Genomic DNA, 21,715 nt, shown 5'->3' on the forward strand with positions numbered 1-21,715 from the left:
TTCTTCCTTCCCATTTTTTTTTCTTAGGGGGTGCGGTGGTTTGCGAAGCATGGTGTTCATAAGAAACTATAACTGAGTCTGTCATTTTATTTAGGGGTCAGATGCATTTATGGTCAATAGGCAAATGCTTTTTTTCAGAGTTGAACATGCACTGTAATGATGTGTGTGTGTGCATGCGTGTGAGTGTTTGTGTGTGTATGTGCATATGTGTGCGTGTGTGTGTGTGTGTGTGTGTGTGTTGGGTTTTTTGGTGTGTTTGTGTGCCCTAGTCTATTTAGTATAACATATCTATCCAAGTGTGTATTGGTATGTATGTGGCTATTCTGCAGTCTTGTTTACTTGCTAGCAGAGGTCAGATTTTGATTTTTAACAGTCTTTTTCTCTGTTGTTTTTTTTCAAGGTCCACTAGAGTGGTCGTTCAAAAAACAAAGAGTCCAAAGGAATCAGTATGAGCCATCATCATCATCATCACTGCAGCAAAAACTAAAGCAAAAGACACCAAGACGGACATAGAGGAACATGGGTCACCATCAAAAGGAGGAGGGTGATGCTGTCTTCCCCCGGTCAGCAGCATGCTGGTTAAAGGCACACATCACCACAGTCAGCAGCATGCTGGTTAAAGGCACACGTCACCAAGCCTGCCTCTCACGGAGAATGAAAGGACACTGCATGACTCTGCCTGCCTGCCTGCCTGCCTGACTGGATGCTGGGAGAACTGCCTTCACCATCCTTATCTTGTTCGCTATGATCTGGGGATTCTTTCTTGTCACCCCGTTATTTTATTTAAAAACCAGTTCATCAAAACCTACCTGTGGGGAGATAATTTCAATTCTAGGAAAGAGAAAAGGAAAAAGAAAGAACTGCAGCAGTGTATACATGTCCTTATTGCTTCCACAGCAGGTGCAGATGTGTGCATGAGAATCTTTCACTTGACGGAAGTGTCATCTTGTACCAAGCACTTGTAAGTATCATCTGTGTAACTGACAGGGCTAAAGGTAGTGATGGATGTATCGTAATGATAGAACATGACCAGTGCCAGTTTTTCTAATCTTTACCAGCAGACTGTTAAGAGAGCTCCTTTTAAACAAAAAAATGCACTGAGAAGAACACTGAGGAAGTTTCGTGTTAAGGTCCAGAAATGATTACGGATGTGCAGTGCACAAGCTGTTATTATTTGTAGTGCACATGGATTTGCTATTCTGTATTTTGTGGAAAATGCAGACTCTTGATATTGCTCTGGTGTTGTTGATGTAAGCAGCTCAATAAGTGATGAGTTGAGGAGTTTCATGCCAAGACAAAAAGCTTGGTCGTAGCAGTAGAATGTATAAGTGTTGCCTTAGAGTGATGCATGTAGAAGGCTTACTGTGGATTTGTGTTTGCTGTGTGGTGGTTTTCCACTTGTGAAAGTAACATGGAATGTTTAGAGACTGTATTAACAGTGGGCTGTCGTTTTCATTTTGAAAAGTCATTCTCCTTCCTGTTAGAATGACAGCCATGTCAACATTCGAAACGAATTTTTATCTTTGTTTGGGTTTGTTTGATTCACACATTGAGCAGCAAGAGTTTCTGTTACGTAATAATTTTTGTGTTTGTTTTCCATGTTTTGTGTTTTGCTTTATATGTGTGCAATGATGGAGCATGTGTTTTCCTTTCCCTTTCTACAGTGGAAACATTTCTATTAATCAATGTGTATTTTTGCCTTCTGCTGGCAACATCACCACAGTGGGTGTCTATATAAAGCGCCCTGAGTGACTATGACTGACATATGCATGTGTCATATAACTGTTTTGTTCCTGATCTTTTGTTCAAAGCCTCTTTTACGAGCTGATGTGTAGTGCCCCAGTTTGTAGTCACGTGTCTGTGAATGTAACCAATACAATGGCAAGTGATTTTTTGTGGTTTTTGGTTTAAATTTCAGATTTTTTTTTTTTTTTTTTTTTTTCTGTTGCGAAGTGATTGTTAAAGCAGTGAAGAGTCATGAGTAGACGTGATCACCACTGAGAGAATACATAAAGGTAATCAGCTGGAATTTTATGTTTCTAACACTGTCAGTTTGCAAATGTAAAAGCAATAAAAATTTAATTTAGAAAAGATAAAGAAAAATATCCCAGCTATAAAACAAAGTTTTCAAAATAGTTTGACTTTTTTTTTCATAGCTTTGAAGTGGATACAGAAAGAGGCAGACTTTGTAACAGGTGTTTTTATCCATATATTTTTAAAATAAAATCTTCTTTTAACGAAGTTTTTTTGTTTTTGTTTTTTTGTTTTTGTTTTTGTTTTTTTTTTTTATAAATAGCAAGCTTTCTCTTACAAAGTACTACATATCTCTGTTTAAAAATATATAAATTGATTAGGAAATAGGGGTGAAAATTCATGTAACAGATATTTCAGAAGGAGTTCATTCTGTTTAGCAACTGGTCACACTTTCACATGTGGCAAATTTCTGCGGGGGGAAAAAAAAGGAAATAATTATAATAGATTGACTATTTTGCTTTCTTCTTATCCATTCCAGTCTCCCTTTGTTGCAATATTTTCTTTCTGTTATCTCTCTTGTTTTCTTCCAGAGAACTGTTTTGAAATGGCAGTGCAGTGTTGTGAACAATGCAATGGCAGTGCCTGTTATAACATGTCTGTTTTCCTACCCAAGAGAAAGGACGTCTTCCACTGTTGTGGAGCCAGCCTTGTACTTGTTACTTATGCTCAGTTTTTGCTTTGCTGTTGTTGTTTTTTTTTTCTATTTTGTTTTCTCTTTTGGTTTCCTTCCGTCTTGTTATTAAACTGGGGACATTGATTCATGGCATATGTGTGTGTGTGTCTTTGGACTCAAGTGTAAAAGATAGTGTTTCTATTTTTGTATGTGTACACCTATTTGAAAGTTCTTTTTTATTCTGCCTTTCCATATACATTTGTAAAGCTGTGTATTTGTTGCATATTTTTGTGTGCTTTGGACTACCAACTGGGAAGTATGTTTTTTTATGCACTGTTCTTAAGTGGAAGGTTTTACGTTTTACATCTTTAAAAAGGCTGGAGAGGAAAAACGATCAGACGTCTTGCTCAGCGATGCCCCCATATTGTATCCTTCAGAATGTTCAGCTGTAAGACCAGTTTGATCAACTGTATGCACAGCATTATACCAATATCATTCATATTTGGATTTGTTGTTTGATTTTGAGCATTCAAATAGGAAATCAGGAACGTTTTTTTCTGTAGCCATTGAAATGATACCCATTTCACGGAGTCCAAGGGATATGTTTGAAGCAGATTTTAGTGTCCTAAGCTGAAGCTGACAAATAAATCAATAGAAAAAAATATGAAGACTGATAAGTTGTTAAAAAAAAAAAAAATTAAGGTATTCAATTACTTCCAAACCTGATGTGGTTTTATGAATACATTGAATGAAACAATCAAAGTCTTTGTGCAAATACAGGGACAAGGGGAAGAGCACTGGAATCCCATCACCACCCTCCAGCCTCCCCACTCCACCCAACGCCTTGTTTACCGTTTCTACTCCTTCATCATTGTTAGTACTTTTGTTATCCAATGGCATGAATGCAAGTGGCAGTTGTTTTGCAAGTTGCTATCCGCCCCCCCCCCCCACCCCCCACCCCCCCTCACCCCTCCCTCAAAATATATTAATGAAAACAGTTCCTGCTGTTCATGCTCTCTCTCAAAAAAACAAAACAAAAAAAAAACAAATGTTTTTGAAATAATGTATTTACTGATATTCCCTTCAACTTTATAACCACAACTGTCATTGTCATCATGGGAATTTAAGAGAAAGTAAATTAGTGCAAGGTCCCTTTCAGTTTTATTCTTTGTTTCATCAAGGTGTTTGCTTTATGTTCAGGGAAATCATGATCTTGATAATGTAAACAAAACAATTGAATAAATACTTTAATTGATGACAAATAGAAATTATTGTTGGTCATGATGTGATGATTGTATTGATTATACCCTGCACATACCTATGTACCAGTGATAGATTTTCTTTCAGAAATATGCTTTTTGTCAGCGCAAATCTTGGATGACCATTCTTACATGTGCATTATTGTAAGCACTGTGAAAACACACACACACACACACACACACACACACACAATATACACTCATGCTGAAGAAAGAACCACACGCATGAACTCACTCATTGAGAGTAGTGAAAGTCTGCATGAAAAAAAAGATCAGACATAAATAATCCAATCGGTTACAACCATTCTTGTATTTTAATTGCAAAAATTCTTTATTGAATTGGAAAACTATCATGGTGCCATTTCTCAGTCCAGTTTACCCCCTTTTCTCTCCCTCTTCCTTCTTTTTTTCACATATATATGCATCCAATATTTACTGCTGACAAGCTTTTTGTTCTTTGTTAATCATATTTATACTTCTTTGTTTCAGTTGAATAACAGGACACATATTTCCATAATTTTCTGGACCTCTTGTTTGGACTCACTTTTTAAAATGTTGTTAACTTTTCCATGCATTGTGTGGAGTTTCTCTTGATGCCTTCAATGTTTACATGGTGTAGATAGTGTTTTATATTGTGCTTGCTTTTCAATTTCTGTAACCCAAAATATATCATGTGGTTTAAAACTGTTTGTTTGGTTATTGTGGATAAGAGAGAGAGGGGAGAAAGGGGAGGGGGGGGGGGAGGGGTGAATATTTGTTTGTGGGTGATGTGTTATTGTTTCATTAAAGCATAGCTAAGGTAGCCTCATGTCACATGTCTGTGAGAGGGTGAAGAGGTATTCTGATAAACAGGCTTGGATGATTCAGACTGTGCAAATTCGTTTGATGAAAGATTTTTTTTTTAAATCCATTTCAGTTTGACAAAGTCAAGAATTGCTAGAGAACAACTGAAAAAAATCATCAGATTTGGAAGAAAGTAAACTACCATGCCCCCCAGAATGTCTCAAACCACACCAACCTCCAGTGCCTTCAGCATGTATGAGATACACACACAAACAAGATAGAAAAGAAAGAAAGAAAGAAATGCACGAAAAAAAAAAACACCAAATGAGCATTACCAATACTTTAATGCCAACATACATTTGACCATGTTACAAGATGTTTTGCACTGTTTCTACATGTATTATTTTAAGCTGCATACATGTATTAATTTCCATTGTTTTATCAGTTTCACACAGCACAGGGTGGTTGTTTTTAACCTGTCATCAGTTTTTGTTTTAATTTTTCATATGCAGTGTACCACACATTCCTCCAAACATGAAAAAAAATGTTACACATTCTGATTCTCAAAACAAGGTCTGACAGTTATATAAAATAATTATATTTGATACTCATCTTGATTTTTAACATATCATCAACTACAGAAAGAAAAATGAAGAGCTATTCTTCTCCTTTGCCTAAGATAACGACTAATTAAACAAACAGGAAAATACATAAATAAATAAACAGATAAATAGATAAACAAATATGTTTTTTTAAAGCAAAATGTATGTGACCTTTATACAGAATAACATCAAAGATTAAGCAGAAAGCTTTTAATAGAAATCTTGCAAATGAATAAAAATGGCAAGATTTCCAGCACAAAACACAGAATGAACAACACAACCAGACTTATAGCACTCTCCTGTCATGGAAGCAAAAAATATTACCCTATATATGTACAATATGGAAATCACATTCATTTTGACACACACACATGCAAACGTGCACACACACAAAGCGTGCAGATGTTTATCACCTTCCATTTTGTTATCTTTTTAAAACAAAACCCTAAAACAAATAAAACCCAAAAAAAAACCGTTCACAGAAAAATCATCCTATATAACTGTCCAAATCGTCCAATATAACAGTATAACTGTCCAAATCATCCAATATAACTGTCCAAAGAAAAATTATCCTATTTAAAATACCTGTCCAAAGAAAAATCATCCAGTATAAGTGTCCAAAGCAAAATCATCCTTTATGACTGTCCAAAGAAAAATCATCCAATAAAATTATCCAACACAACTGTCTAAACAAAATTATCCACATAACTGCCCAAATGAAAATCTTCCGACATAACTGTATGAAGAGAAACCATCCAATATAATGTCCAATGAAGAACCCCCCCCAAAACTGTCCAAAGAAAAACTATCCAACATAACTTTCCCAAGTCAATCCATCAAACTGTAATAGTCAAACAAAATTCATCCAAGATAACTATGGAAAACTCATCCGACATAAACTGTCCAAAGACAAACCATCAAATAGAACTGCCCAAAGAAAAAATGTTCCATATAACTGTCCAAAGGAAAAACCACCCAACGTAACATCATCCATAACCGTTTTGAAAACCCATATCCACTGAACACAGAAAGTGCGAGATGAAAAAATAAGAATGCAGTATTTTGGAACATGATATGGGTCTTGCAATCTTTGTCCATGTTAAAAGTGCAGGATATACTGTCATAAATTTTCTTTTTCTATATACATAATAAACAAATAAGGGGGGAAAAAACATTCCTCAATCAAATATTCTAGCTGTAACTGGCAGCTAAAGAGACTTTATCCTCTGATGAACTGCAATTTTTTCTCTGAAAACAGAGAATCCTCTTGCATGCACTTTTGTTGCCTCCTCAATTTAACACACACACACACAGTCACACACATGAAGATCAGGGCAGAAGCAGTTAATGTATGGAAGCTGATGTGATTTCATTGCAAATGGAGAAAACATAAACACAGACACAGATACACACAGAGGCACACACACACACACACACACACACACACACACACATTCTAAACACAATCAAGACTGCAATAAAATGATTGCTACAGGAAGGTGTCACCACATAGTTAAGTTACACAACATATACAGGTGTGTCTTTGAATGTTGTTCACACTATCAGCATCACTCTGACCAGGACAGCCACCTCTGACCAATGCTGCCAGCCTTTCTCCATCACCAATGCCAGACACAAGGGGGAAAACATTACAGCACTTTTTAGGCCCTTCCTAGGCTTGCAAGGTCAAAACAGGTAAAACAAACCACTCACATATAAAGGAAAGTCATCAGGGACAGCCTCCTGATCAAACAGCACCATTGAAAATACTCAATGTCAGGAACATTCAAGTCTCACTGTCAAGAAACATGGCAATCCCACTGTGAAGAACATTCAATTCTGTCAAGAAACATGGCATTCTCACTGTGAAGAACATTCAATTCTGTCAAGAAACATGGCATTCTCACTGTGAAGAACATTCAATTCTGTCAAGAAACATTCCATTCTCACTGTGAAGAACATTCAATTCTGTCAAGAAACGTTCAATTCTCACTGTGAAGAACAATCAATTCTGTCAAGAAACATTCAATAATCTCACCATGAAAAATATGCAGTTCTCACTGTCAAGAACATTCATTTATTCTCACTGTCAAGAAATGTTCAATTCTTTTTGTCAAGATACGTTCAGTTCTCACATTCAATTTCCTCTGTGAAGAACATTCAGGTCACACTGTGAAGAACACTGAGTTCTCACAATCAAGAACTTTCAATAATCACTGTCAACAACATTCAGTTCTCTGAAGAACATTAAATTCTCACTGTCAAGAACATTCAATCATGTGAAGGACATTCATTATCTCTGTAAAGATCATTCAATTTTCTGTAAAGATCATTCCACTCTGTGACAATCATTCAGTTCTCTCTGTCAAGAATATTTAATTCTCATTGTCAAGAATATTAATTTCCCACTATCAAGAACATTCAATTCTGTCAATAGCATTCGATTCTGACTGTTAACAGCATTTAATTCTGTCAACACATCCAATTACCACTGTTATTCTCACTGTCAACATCATTCTCACAGTCAGGAACATTCAATTCTCATTTGTCACAGTCAAGAATATTAATTCTCAATGTCAAAAACATTCAGTTCTGTCAAAAACATTCAATTCTCAAGGTCAGTTCTCACGGTCTATAACAAACTTTTCAGTCAACAGCATTCAATTCTCAGTGTCAACAAAACTGAATTATCACTGTCAACACTTTCAGTTCTCATGGTCAAGAACAATCAGTTCTCACTATCAAAATTATTCAATTCTCATCCATTATTCATTTTCAAGAATATTCAATTCTCACTGTCAAAACACTGAATTCTTACTGTCAAGAATATTCATTTCTCACTGTCAAAACACTCATTTCTCACTGTCAAGAACACTCAATTCACACAGTCAAGAATATTCAATTCTTATTAAATTCTCACTGTCAAGAACACTCAATTCACACAGTCAAGAATATTCAATTCTTATTAAATTCTCACTGTCAAGAACACTCAATTCTCACTGTCAAGAACACTCAATTCTCATTAAATTCTCACTGTCAAGAATACTCAATTCTCATTCAATTTTCACTGACAACAAAATTCTGTTCTCACTGCCAACAATATTTCTTTCCCAACAGACGGGCTGTAAAGAGAACAATGACAAGCTGTGTCGACTGGGTCAGCCAACACTGAATGGATGAAACAACAAATGTGGTTTTGTCCTTCTATCCACCCCTATCCTGCCACTTTCCCTCTCTCCTCTTGGCCAGAAAAATTCCATCACAGTTGTCACCTAGGCCTGGTCTTGACAAGAGGATGCTGGAACTGCTGATGGTAATTAGGGTAAACAGACCTCTTGGGAATGCTGCTAACCACCTCCTCTGTCAATGTCTGGCTGCTCAGCTTTTGTCGGTGTCTCTGCTCTGTCCTTGTCAGTGCTGGCCGGAAAGACAGCTGTGTTTTTTGAGAAGCACTGGGTCACTTTGGGAGATGCCAATTCGTATCATCGAGGAGCTCATGAATGCTGAATCATTAAATCCTACAAAGGTTTAGGGAACTAAAGGATGTCTCTGCCTACTATTCCCAGCACAGCAGTGGGCAAGTGGTATGAGCCTGACTAGGAAGCAAGGGTCCACAGGTTTGAGTCTCATATGGAACAGGATTTTTCTTAAACCCCCGCCCCTGCCCCACACCCTTCCACTAGACCTGGTGGTCTAGTTCTTGTTCTTGTTGCTTATAGTCCTGCCAACCGCACAGGGCCATATCAGGACTGCCAAACCATACAAATGCTTGACCTCATGAACACAAAAATGTCACATCTTAAAAAAACAACAACACTAAGACAAATCCACGAAACACAGTTCATGATGCAATATTCCAACCATTTGGCTTCCCAGGGCAAATAAGACAAGGCCATGCTGAGGACACCAGCCATTCTGCTTAATTTATCATCCCCAGATTACAAAAAATCATAAAAAAGGAAAAATAATATTTCAAATCCAAACAAAAAATACATAAAAAGGCCATATAGGCACTAGTGCCCATCCCAGTGTTTACAATCTCACTACCTAATTGCCAGAGCAAAACAGCACAGATAGTACATCATAGACTGTGGAAAAGAGAAAAAAAGTGTCAAGACTTGCTTGAAAAAAGAAGGGAATGGACTGGGAAGGCAGAAAAATGAGACAACAGTGAAGACAGAAAAAAAGACAGAAACAAAGAGAGTGACAGAAATGAGGAAATTTCTAGCACAAAATTTTCAGAAGGCGGGGATGCTATTTATACTGAAAGACCCCTGGCATCCCAGGGACCTGGTGGTCTGAGTGTTAATCTTTTGGATGAGATGATAAACCCAGGTCTCATGTTCAGCATGCATTTAACACATGTAAAAGGACTGCAACAAAATGGTTGTCCCTGGCAAAATTATGTAAAAGCCGACTTTGATCATAAAACAAATACACATGCAGACACTGTCACAATGCACTGCCCCTGAGAAGAGCAGCCCAAATTTCACATAGAGAAATCTGTTGTGACAAAAAAAGTAATACAATATAATCATCCCCTCGTGCTGTTCTTCCCCCTTGCCTCCTCATCAGTCAAACTACATTAGATATATTTAGGGTTTACCTTTATAAAGAGAAGAAGCATTTTGTTTATTGAATAACAACCTGAACGGATAACAAAAAAATGCTAAAAATTAATGGAGGGATACAATGGTTTTTTGGCAATTGAAGGACACATGCACAACAGGTTTCCAACATAAAACCAGTTAAAAGTATGTACAACATTGAAAGATATATAAATATCAAAGAAATGTTTACAAATAGTAATCAATACAGATGCCATGCATACACTTTCTGTGGTAACATTATAAAAGAATATAATTTCTATTTACAATAGATTGTATGCATTTTCCTTTTCTATATGTACATACACCGTCAACCTGGTTCATCAAGTTTTTCTTCTTGAGTGCCCATCGATCAGAGTGAAGAAGCGAATGAATGAATGAATGAATGTGTGTGTGTGTGTGTGTGTGTGTGTGTGTGTGTGTGTGTGTGTGTGTGTGTGCAAGCCCATGCTTGTGTGTACACATGTGTGTGCATGTGTGCTTGCATATATGTACGAGTGTGTATGCGTTTACACATTCGTTTTGTTAAAAAAGGAAGACAAGTAAAAATCAAAACAGATGATGGTGTGGAGACAGCGATGGGGAAGCAGTCACCATCACTGTGTAACATCACTGGTATCTGGGGATATAAACTGCGTCAGTGACATTGACACATCAACTACAACATTTACTGAGCAAAAAAAAACAGAAAAAAACACACAAAAAATCAAGTGACAACAGATACAGTACCAGCGAGAGTCAAAAACCTACTGTCATGAACTTACAATACCACATACACAGTTGGTCGGGAAAAAAAAAGTACTAGACTATCATTAAAGATTTTAAAACTTTTGATTGCATCTACACTTTTCACTTCTTTACATGTACCCCCATGCAGTACAATGTACAGCAAATAAAAAATAAACAAGACAACAAAATAAAGGAAGACGTAAGCATGTGAAATAAACAAGGAAGACAGAGTACCAACTTGGACAAGAAAGAAATCTGTCATAAACATGTGAGAAAAAACATATTTTAAAAAAATTACAAAAGTAAAAACAAACCGAACAGAAGTAAATGCTATACTCCATGAGCTAACATGATTTTCTCCCTCTTGCTGACCCCTCAATAAAATGTGGCTTTCTAAAAAAAGTTTCTGTTTGCAATCTGTGGAAAATTGTTCTGGCACAAAGCATTTCATTTTCTCATCAAAGAAAGTACAAAATCCACAAAAGTGATGAACCAAATCATCAAGTCAGTGAATGAAAGCCTTAAACAGGAAAACATTCCAAAATTTTACGTTATTCCACTTTTCATGCATAAATGTTCTAAGGAAACTCTGACTCAGTTAAATTGGAGAAAAACAAAAGAAAGAAAGAAAAATGAATGTACTCTCTCCTTCTGACTGATGGTGAAATTCACTGTAAGCAAACACACTACATTCTGTAATAATCGATAAAACAATGGATACGTCTGATCATGAGATAGTTCATAAAAAGCTTGTTATCATAATGTCATACCCTGTAACACAACCACCAAAATAACAGGCCTGTACAAGTTTCATTTAATACCTATATAATGGAGACAACAGCAATACTATACGTAATACAACAATACTCTGCAATACACTTGTCATGACCTTCTAACTCTACAGAGTCACACCTCAGAAATAACATATTTCGGCAAGATATTGCACCAATGAATCATCACGTAACAAAACAAATGCAAGACAAGGACCTCAATGTGAACAGGAACAACTGGGAAAAGGGTGTAATGACATTTCACACAGATGCTACAAGGTTATGATAATATGACTGTCTGCAGGACATGAACACTTGCTTCCATGGCTGGTAAATATCACTTACAAATTTACCTCTCTGCAGCTTTACAAATTTACCTCTCTGTGACTAAAGGCAATTGTTACCAAGATCAAATGTCTTTCTCAAGAAGTGGCAGACAAACAAACTGTTCTTACAGTCAAATGAAACTAACTGTGAAGATGTGCCACAATCAAAGAAAACTGCCACTGGTCTCTCAGTGCCTTAAGGTACAACAAATCCAAAAGCACCCTTGTTAGCCCCAAATTTCTCACAATTCCTTGCTTTCTCACACGACCCCCATGCTTTCCCTTACTTTCTGAGAAAGTGTGGGTTTGTGTGAAAGCGTAGTTGTTCCAATGCCACATTTTCTCTCAATATGTGAGAATGCATGGGATTATTAGAAAGCAGGGGCTAACAGCCCTCTTTGCAAAGGAAACAGCTTCAAGATTGACGAGAAATGCCTGAACAGTGAATTCCTTTACCTCTGTAAGGACAATAAATCAGTTTTGAGTCCCTCACTGACTGAGCTCTGAATATGCCTGTTATCATTGGCAGGAATCCAATGTCCCACAGGCCAATGAACAAGTGAACAAAACTAAACACTGTCACAGATCCTGTAAAGTGTATATACAGTGCACCATCCATCACTTTCAATTCTCCACTAATCTGGGCTCAAAGGTGCAGCAGCTGAAGTTAACTGTGCGGCAGGCAACACACTAAAGTACAAGCTACTTTTATGACTCAGTATAGAAAAGTGTTAAATCCTGTGACACAGAAATGACACAAAACTTCAACTGACTTGAACACATTTTGGTCACTGTGACCCTGAGAAAAAGCCATGTCCCCCTCAGTTTACAGGTCTGTGAAGATCTGTACTGGTTATGGCAAATAATCCAAATGTGGCACACAACTAGTCGGAAAAGTTGAACAAATTCTTTTGCCTCCACACTCAAAACTGGTTATTCAAACAAAAAAAAGGAAGTTTTAAAAATGCTTTCAATAAAAATGTGAACCACTTCAATATCAATCATTTATTCATCTATTACATCTGATATATATTTCACAAACTGACACATTTCCTGCACAGCACTGGAGGATACAACAACATACACCCACAAACTGTCATGTAAACGCTCCCATTGTCAGTCATTTTTGTTATCACATCATGAAAGAATATTCACCATAATATATCAAAATAATTATTGCACGTTTATGTCGGAATGCATTTCAGTTCTCCAATCCACAGTGAAGAACAGAAAGGCATCACGATTACCAACATACCACATCACATCTGTCCTTTTATCACAATCTTCACGCTGTATGAGAGCCAATTTCATAACACAGAAAAACAAACGAAATCAAAAAGTTCTTTCTCACAGTCAAAGCTGGAATGAAAAAATCAATGAATGAACAAGCAGCTCAAAATGTCCAATGAATGAATAAATGAACAAATGAAAGCTTTACTGATTGGACTAGATGACTGATGATGTAATTAACTGATCAATCATACACAAAAGGTACAACCTGACATTTTTGTCACAATCAATCTTCAAATCAGAATCCACAGTGAAGCGTCTCCTACTAATCACATTAAGCAAAAGTATGCCCATTACTCGTACCATACAAAGCTTCAACGCATTCTTTTTATTGTATAGAACAGTATACATATCTGGCCAATAAATCTTCCACACCAATATTTGGCAAAAGAGGAAAAATATCTGAGCACCTCCAAACATAACCACATAAAAACGCACTTACCTCAGAACTGCACCAATCACAGACAATACCTTTTCTTTTCTGGGTCTGAAATAACTTAAGATTTAGTAATGCGCACAGCCTGAGAAAACCATTCACTCACCGACTAAGATTTACAAACACACTCCATCAGTCCATGATTCCAATGCCAGGTGCAGAAGGCAAGCCTGTGAGTCAAAGTGGCTTAATATCCCATTTATATGAGTTGGACTATAACCTGTTCAAATGAAAGTCATATATTTAGCACTACCTGCCCCACTCCGATGACTATATGAATTGTTTTAAGCTGAGCTCCACCATGTTTTGAACCCACCCCACCTACCGCTCTGCATGACTCACTCTTATGTGAGCCAAGCGCTTGGCTATGTCCAGCTGCAGCCTGTATCTAACAATACATTGACAGCAATGTTGTCTATCCATCTATCAATCCGTCTAGACAGACAAGTTAAAGTGTGGGGGTTGAGGGGTGGGGGTGTGGTTAGCATGTGTGTGTGTGTGTGTGTGTGTGTGTGTGCACGTGCATGTGAGCGTATGTGTGTGCGTGTGCAAACACACGCATGTACAAAATGTTTCCCATATCTCTTCCCTCTTTCCCTCACTTCTCTCCCGTGATCCATCCTGCTGCATACACATACATCCATGACATGTATCTGTTGTTTAGTTTACACCATGATATGTTTCTCACAAATATCAACAAAATATATTAGGTATAATCTGATTTACAGCATCAGAGAAAAAAACAATAAAAGGTGATATCACAGATGGATTGCTTATGTAAAATGAATATGATCTATCACCAAACACTTCTTACACAGACCATGAAAATACAATCATAATCATGTTCAGTACCTACAAACCATTTTGTTAAAAAATACAAATAAAATAATAATAATAATAATAATAATAATAATAAAAGAGCAACAAATCCAACAAATAAAACATGATAATCTTTTAAAAATCTTAAAAACTCCTAGTCCTATTTCCGATCTGTATATGTACTGTACTCGCTGAATCCATTCAATACTTATTTCTGGAAGTTTGTTCAGCAGCTTTTAAACATGAGCTCATCAAAGAACAATTTCATGTCCAATCAGGATTTTCATGTTTCTTCTACTGTTGTGACCACCTGGTAAATACATCAAGCAAAGAATCAAATCTTTTTTTGTTTAAAAACAGAACGGTTTCCATACTTTCTTTTGGAAATGCTAATGAGCTAAAACACTTAAGCATCTAAACTTGATTACTGTAAATTTTCATAACCTGTGGCTTCTTTTTAGACTGACTACTTTGAATATTACTTGGAATGAAACAGTTCATACAGTTTAAGGGTGTTGTTTCTTTTGAAATCTCCAACAAGCTTTATTTGCTGACCACTACACTATACCATAAAGCAACAGAAAATGTTACAGAGTACATACTGACAACTGTCAGACTTCATTTGTTGTAAAGTACTCAATTTCTGATCAAACAGAAAAAAACAACAATATTCACAATAGCATGCACAGATTCAACAAAATAATGGAAACATAAAAATGTAATGAAGATGGCCACAAAAAACTATTTTCGTCCAACATCCTCAAAACAAAATACAGTTGTATTTTGATTCATCAAATGACCACTCACATTCACTGCACTGTTGCACACTGACATTTGAATCACAAAACACACACACACACACAAAAAAGCATGCATTCATGCACACACATTCAAACACCCACAGACAAATACTCACAAGCACATATACACACACAAACGCACTAAGGTAAGTCACATGATATTCAAGATATTCAAAAACATCATTTCTTTTTTTCATATCACTAACAGAACCCTTTACTAAAAGCACAAAATAAATAATGCAAAAGCAAAAACAACAGGAACACCACCCAAAGAAAAGCGATCCTCAAAGCATCTGAATGCTGTCCGAGATATCGTCGTCCTCAATGCGGCTGTAGGTGAGCGTCAGGTTGCTGGCGTGTGGCAGGTTCTGCCGCTGGTACATCAAGCCAATCATCACAGCACCCCCTACCAGCCCCAGCATGCTGAAGGCTACAATGCAGCCAATGGTCGCCGCGCTCATGCCGTTATCCCCGCGGATGCGCTGTTCCTCCGCCAAAGGGTTGCCAAAGATGCTGGCTGTGGAACGGGTGGGCCCAGGGAAACAGTTGTGACCTGAGCAGCAACACAGTTCCTCTTTTCCGTATGTCTGTGTCACCTGTAAGCAGATAAGCCATAGTTTCAGTTTCAAGGAAGTGTCAAAGTGCGTGGACTTATCCATATTCGATGAACATCTTTTTTTTTTTAAAAACATTTTAAGTAAAAAAATTATAGTGAAACATTCCTGTAGCACACTCCTCTAGCATAGTTAAGAGCTATAAGCACTTAACAAATACATATCAAAAAGCTGCGTCTCCATGAACCAAATAATAAGTGCATAAAAGACATGTGGTAAAAGATTTCCAACCCAAAAATGACATATATAAAACAGTAATAATACAGTCTATCTATACTGCACTTTTCCCAAGCAACCAGAAAGCTAAAAGCGCCTTACAATTAAACACATTGTAAAATTATTGTATTGGTCTTTTGTCACAACAGATATCTCTGTGTGAAATTCTGGCTGCTCTTCCTTGGAAGAACAAGTCGCTACAGCGAGAGCGCCATTTTTTTCAACCTGCAAGTGTATTTGTTTTACTATCAATGGGGACTTTTCTACAGATATTTTGCCTGGAACAATCCTTTTGTTGCCATGGGCTCTTTCATGTTTGCTAAGCATGCTGCACACAGTTTATCATCTGTCTGAATGACTAGTGTCCAGACCACAACTCACAGTCCAAAGGAAGGGGAGAAAATACTGGTGAGTGTGGGATTTGAACCAGTGCACTCAGATTCTCTCACTTCCTATTCAGACACATTACCTCTAGGCCAATACTTCCCTTATCATCAATTATCAAAGTTAAAAACATATAAAAGCAACAAAGTCTTGGAAGACAATTAGACATGAATCTATACACACAGAATGGCAAAACAAAATGAGACAAAATCTGTGAAAGGACCACAAAAGAACCTGATAGAAAAGTATACAGCTAGTTTGAAAATCTGTAAGGGACTGAATGAGTCACACTTGAGTGGAGGGGTTGGCTGCCTTCACTAATGGGATAACTGAAAAAACAACACACATATAGAAATAAAAACTGGAATAAAGCTTATAAACATATAATGTGTTGAATATACCCAAGTGTAACAATGTGTTTACGGCAACACACACATAAAATCTTTGAATGCAAGAAAATGAGAGGAACAAACCCCACTCCCTGCTTACGTTTCTGCAGACAAGAGAAGAACCTGAAGTCATATTGAAATACTGGCACAGGTGCTCATTATCACAGTCATACATTGTCATCCAGCGGCTGGAGTTGAGGGGACGAGAGCGGATACACCAGGAGTCTGGGTCCTTACACATGGTGAAAGTACCTAGCAAATGAAAAACAGAAAAGCTGACACATTTTTATACAGTCACACAACATGGAACACAAGACACGCACCCTCACCTATATCAATGCCTGTATTTAACAAGACTAAAAAAAGTAAAATATTACTCTCTCAGATCAAGGGTCATTGCGCCTGGCAGGTTGTTATAGATTCTACATAAGTTTCCCACATCATAAGGAGTATGTAAACAAATGGCACACATGAAGTCGATGTGTGTGGTGTGTATGTCAGGGTTTTTTTTTCTTATACATTATTTCCAGGTTTCAATTATAAAACATAAATGATTTACAAAGAATGTGACTGAACATTATAAATATTCTAAACGTCACCACACAGTTCATATAAGAATGGGTTGGGTTTTTTTTGCCATATTCTGCTGTGCAAAGTTATGTCAATCAAACATTATTTCTAAATGCATGAACAAATAACTACAGCACAATCATGTCTGCTTCATATATTTGAAATGGGAATGTAAATAAACAATGGTGCTATAGTATAATGGTAAACAAAACTTCAAACTTAAAACCTGCCTAAAGTATACAGTTAACTTCAACTCTAAGAAAGCAAGAACCCTGACTGAATATTATTTCCACCAAGAAAACAAAACAAAGAAAGAAATGAATTCATCACAAAACATAAAAACATAATAGGCAGACCACAATTCCCAAAAGAAACCCTAAAGAGTGAAGAGACACAAGTTTCAAGCCACCCCTGGGAAGAGCATGTGACACAAACCATAAGGTCCGTTGCCAGTGGTGAAGAAATGATGACCCCAGTGGTGCAGGTTCTTGTAGCAGATCTGGGGTGGGGGGAGCTGAGGCACCTTGGAGGCCAGGTTACAGTTGTTGTTGTCACAGCAATAAAGATCCCCTCTGTGCCCTTCAACTGTTTCCTGCATACGTTTCACACACACTTCTCTTTCAGTTCCATTTAATCAACAACAAAAAAAAGAAAGAAAAAAGAAAGAAAAAAAAACGCATATAACATGCAAACATCGCAACCAAAGACATGACAAATCTTCACTTCAGCAAAATGGCTATGGAACGCAGACAGCGTTGTAGGTTTACCACCCTTCCTCCAGCATGTCCACTGTGTAAAAATCTTGTGTAATAAAAGAAACTGAAAGTTTTCATACAAATTATACACTCTGGAAATGTTCAGTGACTTTACGGTTTACCCACCTTAAATCTGTATATTATCAAGTACTAATCTACCAGAGACTAACAATGCTGGGTTTAGATAAGTTCAGAAAGAAAAAAAGGAAGAAAATAACAAAAAAATAGGAAATCTAAACACTTTTGGTGTTATTGTTAACTGTCAAGTTCACGTCAGTTCATCACATTATTTAAAAAACACAAAAAAACAAATAAGCATTCGTCAGTAAATGGCGATTTAAAAAAAAAAAAAAAAAGACTTTACATTACTGATATTACCATTAACTGGAAATCAAAAGTTGTTGGATACATACTTGATATATCTATAATGAAGGATCTTTTTTTTTTTAAATCATGGCTAAAATTGTAAAACAATCGTCCCTGAACCTGAACGTAACACCAAAATTCTCTCTATCAGTCCTGCCCCTCCTCTCTTTTCCTCAACTGTTATCAAACCCACCCCTGTCTGCTTCACTCACATTGGGATAAAACCCAGTGGTTTTCCCTTGGCACCAGTTTCTGAAGTCGCAGGTAAAGTCTGTGCGGCTTGATCGTGACGACACCACAGAGGACAGGTTCTGCTGGACAATGTATCGGAACACAACACACATCTCCACCTGACTCCTCCCTGTATCTGAAACAAGACTCTAGTTTCAGTATGATTTACTTATATATAATTACATTCTCTTTTTTTGGTTCTTAATCACACTCTGTTTCTCTTTATCTGTCCATCAGTCAGCCTGTCTGCCTATCCAGTCAATAAGATCTATTTGGCTGTCTTTTGTTGTTTTTTTTTTGTCTTTTTTTTTTTTTTTTTTTAACTTAGTATACAAATTACAATAAAGCAGTAATTCCAACTATAAAACAACAACAACAACAACAACTAAATGTGCCATGACAAAATCTGAAAAAGACAAACCTGATGTAAGTGACAGACTCCATACTCCTAACAAAAAAAGCTAAAAAAAATAAATAAAAAAAAAGCCTTCAAAGAAAACATCAGTTCCTTATCCCCCACTCTCTTTCACCAGCAAACAAGCTGTAAAGAAAAACTCTCAGGAAACATTTCAAGATAAAGTTCAGATCGATACACAAGCTCCAGACATCTGCTTGTTTGTTTCTAATGTGCACAGATGACTGGCTGGCTTGCAGAAGAATTAAACCAGGCTCAGTCTGAAACCATCAGAATATATGGGTTGGAATGAGTGATTCTGTAATACTGAAAAGCTTGTGGTCAAGGTCCAGGGGCCCATAAGGCAGCAAGTGTGGTGCAAACAAAAAACAAATTACCTCTGCCAATATGGAAATCTGTACAATACCAAAGAACTCACACCTATGAGAATAAATTAAACTGAGATGTTTTACAGTCATTTCATGAAGAATGCATTCAATTTTCATCCATGATCATATATGGGCGTATGTGTATGTGCTTGTACAAGTAAGTGTTCATCTGTGTGTATGTGTGTGTGTGTGTGTGTGTGTGTGTGTGTGTGAGTGTGTGTGTGTGTGCCATGGAAGCTGCGATACGTAGCCTAGAAATGAGTGTGTGGAGGAGGGGGTAGAGGAGGTGCAGGGTCATGTGTGTGGCGTGTGTGTGTGTGTGTGTGTGTGTTGGGGCTCATGTACGTTTATGTGTATTTGACTGTGCTTTCATATCTGTGAAACTGCATGTTTGGTGCATATCTGTTATGCATGTGTGGGTGTATGTGTGAATGTGTGTCTTCATGTTTTACATTTATTTGCTTATTTGTCATCATTGTTGTCTTATTTATTTATTTATTATTATTACTACCTTTTTTTTACATTATAATTATTATTTATTTATTTATGTACGCTTATCTATTATTCATTCACTTTTTTTTTTCTCAAGGCCTGACTAAGCGCGTTGGGTTACGCTGCTGGTCAGGCATCTGCTTGGCAGATGTTGTGTAGCGTATATGGATTTGTCCGAACGCAGTGACGCCTCCTTGAGCTACTGAAATGAAACTGAAACATGATCATTCAACATCTGAACCATTCAATATCTGGAGTAGAATGCAACAGGGATGTATACTGGCTCCTTGTCCAGTGTCAGCTCTACTGTCCTGAAGAAATAAGCATTTGAATCTTTCATGAAGCTACTCATCTCACTTCACATAGGATCTATAGGATCTATTGGAAAGTTTATAAATCTCTTCAGGCTGGTGACAAAGGCCCAAAAGATATGCCAAATGTGAATAGCTTACCTGTCCTGCCTGGCTCAATAGCAGCAGCTTTCTCACTGCTATTGTAGTCTGTGCTGATCAAGTTCTCATTCAAATGAAGTCTCCCACTGACACAGGACTGGTTTCTCATCATGTTGGCATTGTCCTGATTTTTGTAGAAGCAATAGCTGACCACTGCTGCAGCTGGTACATTGCTGGTGCACACACACACAAAAATGTCTTGATAAACACTCTAAATACTAGTGTGTGTGTGTGTGTGTGTGTGTGTGTGTGTGTGTGTGTGTGTGTGAATGTGTGTCTGTGTGTGTGTGTGTGTGCGTGTGTGTGTGTGTGTGTGTCTGTGTGTGCACACACGCACATGTATAAGCATAAATGTGTAAACTGTATGTATGGGCATTAAAATGTTTATATCAATTGATTAAGCACAACTGCAACCTTGTACTTGTAGTGACCTGGCCTGTTCACTGTGAATGGTGTATTCTAGCCAGAGCTGACAGCCACTGATGCAATGCTGCACTTGAGATAAGAGATGTGGAAGATCTGTTTCTTCATAAGGACAGTTGCTACTAAAATTGAGACAGTCATTACCTAAGCACTCCTGATTGGTTTGGAAAAATTAGAGATCACATAATCCTTGGCAGCTAAAACTGATGATCCAAAATGTAGTGGTCATGGCCCTGTCAAACTACAAGTATTCATTATGTGACATGCAAAATGCAAGTACACACCAGGTCCAGAGAGGCATGTGAACCCCCCTCCCATCCCCATACCAAGTATACATCCACAGTGCAAAGGCAACATCTAAAGCCCTGTCTACAGTTGACAGTTATTGCGTTTGTGCAGGTCATCTTTCATATTATTTTCATTCGCCCCGTCGTTTGTTCTGTCCTGATCTTTTAATTACAACCCTGCAGTTTGTAGAAATATCGATGTGTTTCTGTTTTCAGTATCCACTGAGTGGTTGTTGATTTATCTCATTATCAAATAATGAAGAAGTCCCCCAAAAACAAAATTCATAAACAAAATTGTTTACATTTTTCAGTCACTTATCCAATAGTTTTTATTTCTCTTGAGTTTGCGCCCGAAAACAATGCCTTTTTGTGCATTTTCATTATTCATCAAATAGAACTACGTTAAGAAGTCAACACATGACAATTACGAACTCACAAAACTGTAATGATGATTATGCACAGTTTCATCTTGCAAACCAATCCAGTTCACAGAAGCAAAAGATGTTCCACATTGGGTCGCTTCTGATATTAATAACCATCCGTGTTACAAGTCAACCCGAAACAAAACAAAAAATCTGCATGGTTTAAAGCAAAATTTAAATGTTGCACACCGTTGAATTCTTTTTTATATAAAAGGTACGAGTGAAGATTTATTAATGCATTTTTTGGTGCCGCCTTGAAGAAT

The 21,715-nt window shown here is 37.2% G+C and overlaps 2 protein-coding genes across 3 annotated transcripts in view; one reads left to right on the forward strand and one right to left on the reverse strand.

Annotated features, from left to right (window-relative positions):
- LOC143297852 (CD9 antigen-like) overlaps window positions 1-4,595 on the forward strand; it is a 73,097-nt gene extending 68,502 nt beyond the window's left edge. Inside the window, exons 8-9 of one of the 2 annotated variants that reach the window (XR_013057317.1) lie at window positions 401-600; window positions 638-4,595. The gene's annotated coding sequence lies outside the window, so the exon portion shown is untranslated. Of the gene's footprint in view, window positions 1-400 lie in introns of both variants that reach the window. The other variant, XM_076610377.1, reaches the window with a different exon arrangement.
- LOC143297843 (uncharacterized) lies at window positions 3,334-21,545 on the reverse strand. The gene is made up of 6 exons (XM_076610366.1): window positions 21,467-21,545; window positions 20,321-20,493; window positions 18,575-18,729; window positions 17,677-17,833; window positions 16,772-16,923; window positions 3,334-15,664 (listed from the first exon to the last, which is right to left on the reverse strand). The coding sequence occupies exons 1-6, from the start codon at window positions 21,496-21,498 to the stop codon at window positions 15,353-15,355; spliced, it is 981 nt and encodes a 326-aa protein (XP_076466481.1). The 5' UTR covers window positions 21,499-21,545; the 3' UTR covers window positions 3,334-15,352.
- Between the last annotated feature and the right edge of the window lie 170 nt (window positions 21,546-21,715).

Source organism: Babylonia areolata, chromosome 2 (assembly GCF_041734735.1).
Source record: "Babylonia areolata isolate BAREFJ2019XMU chromosome 2, ASM4173473v1, whole genome shotgun sequence".
NCBI classification, from domain to species: domain Eukaryota; kingdom Metazoa; phylum Mollusca; class Gastropoda; order Neogastropoda; family Buccinidae; genus Babylonia; species Babylonia areolata.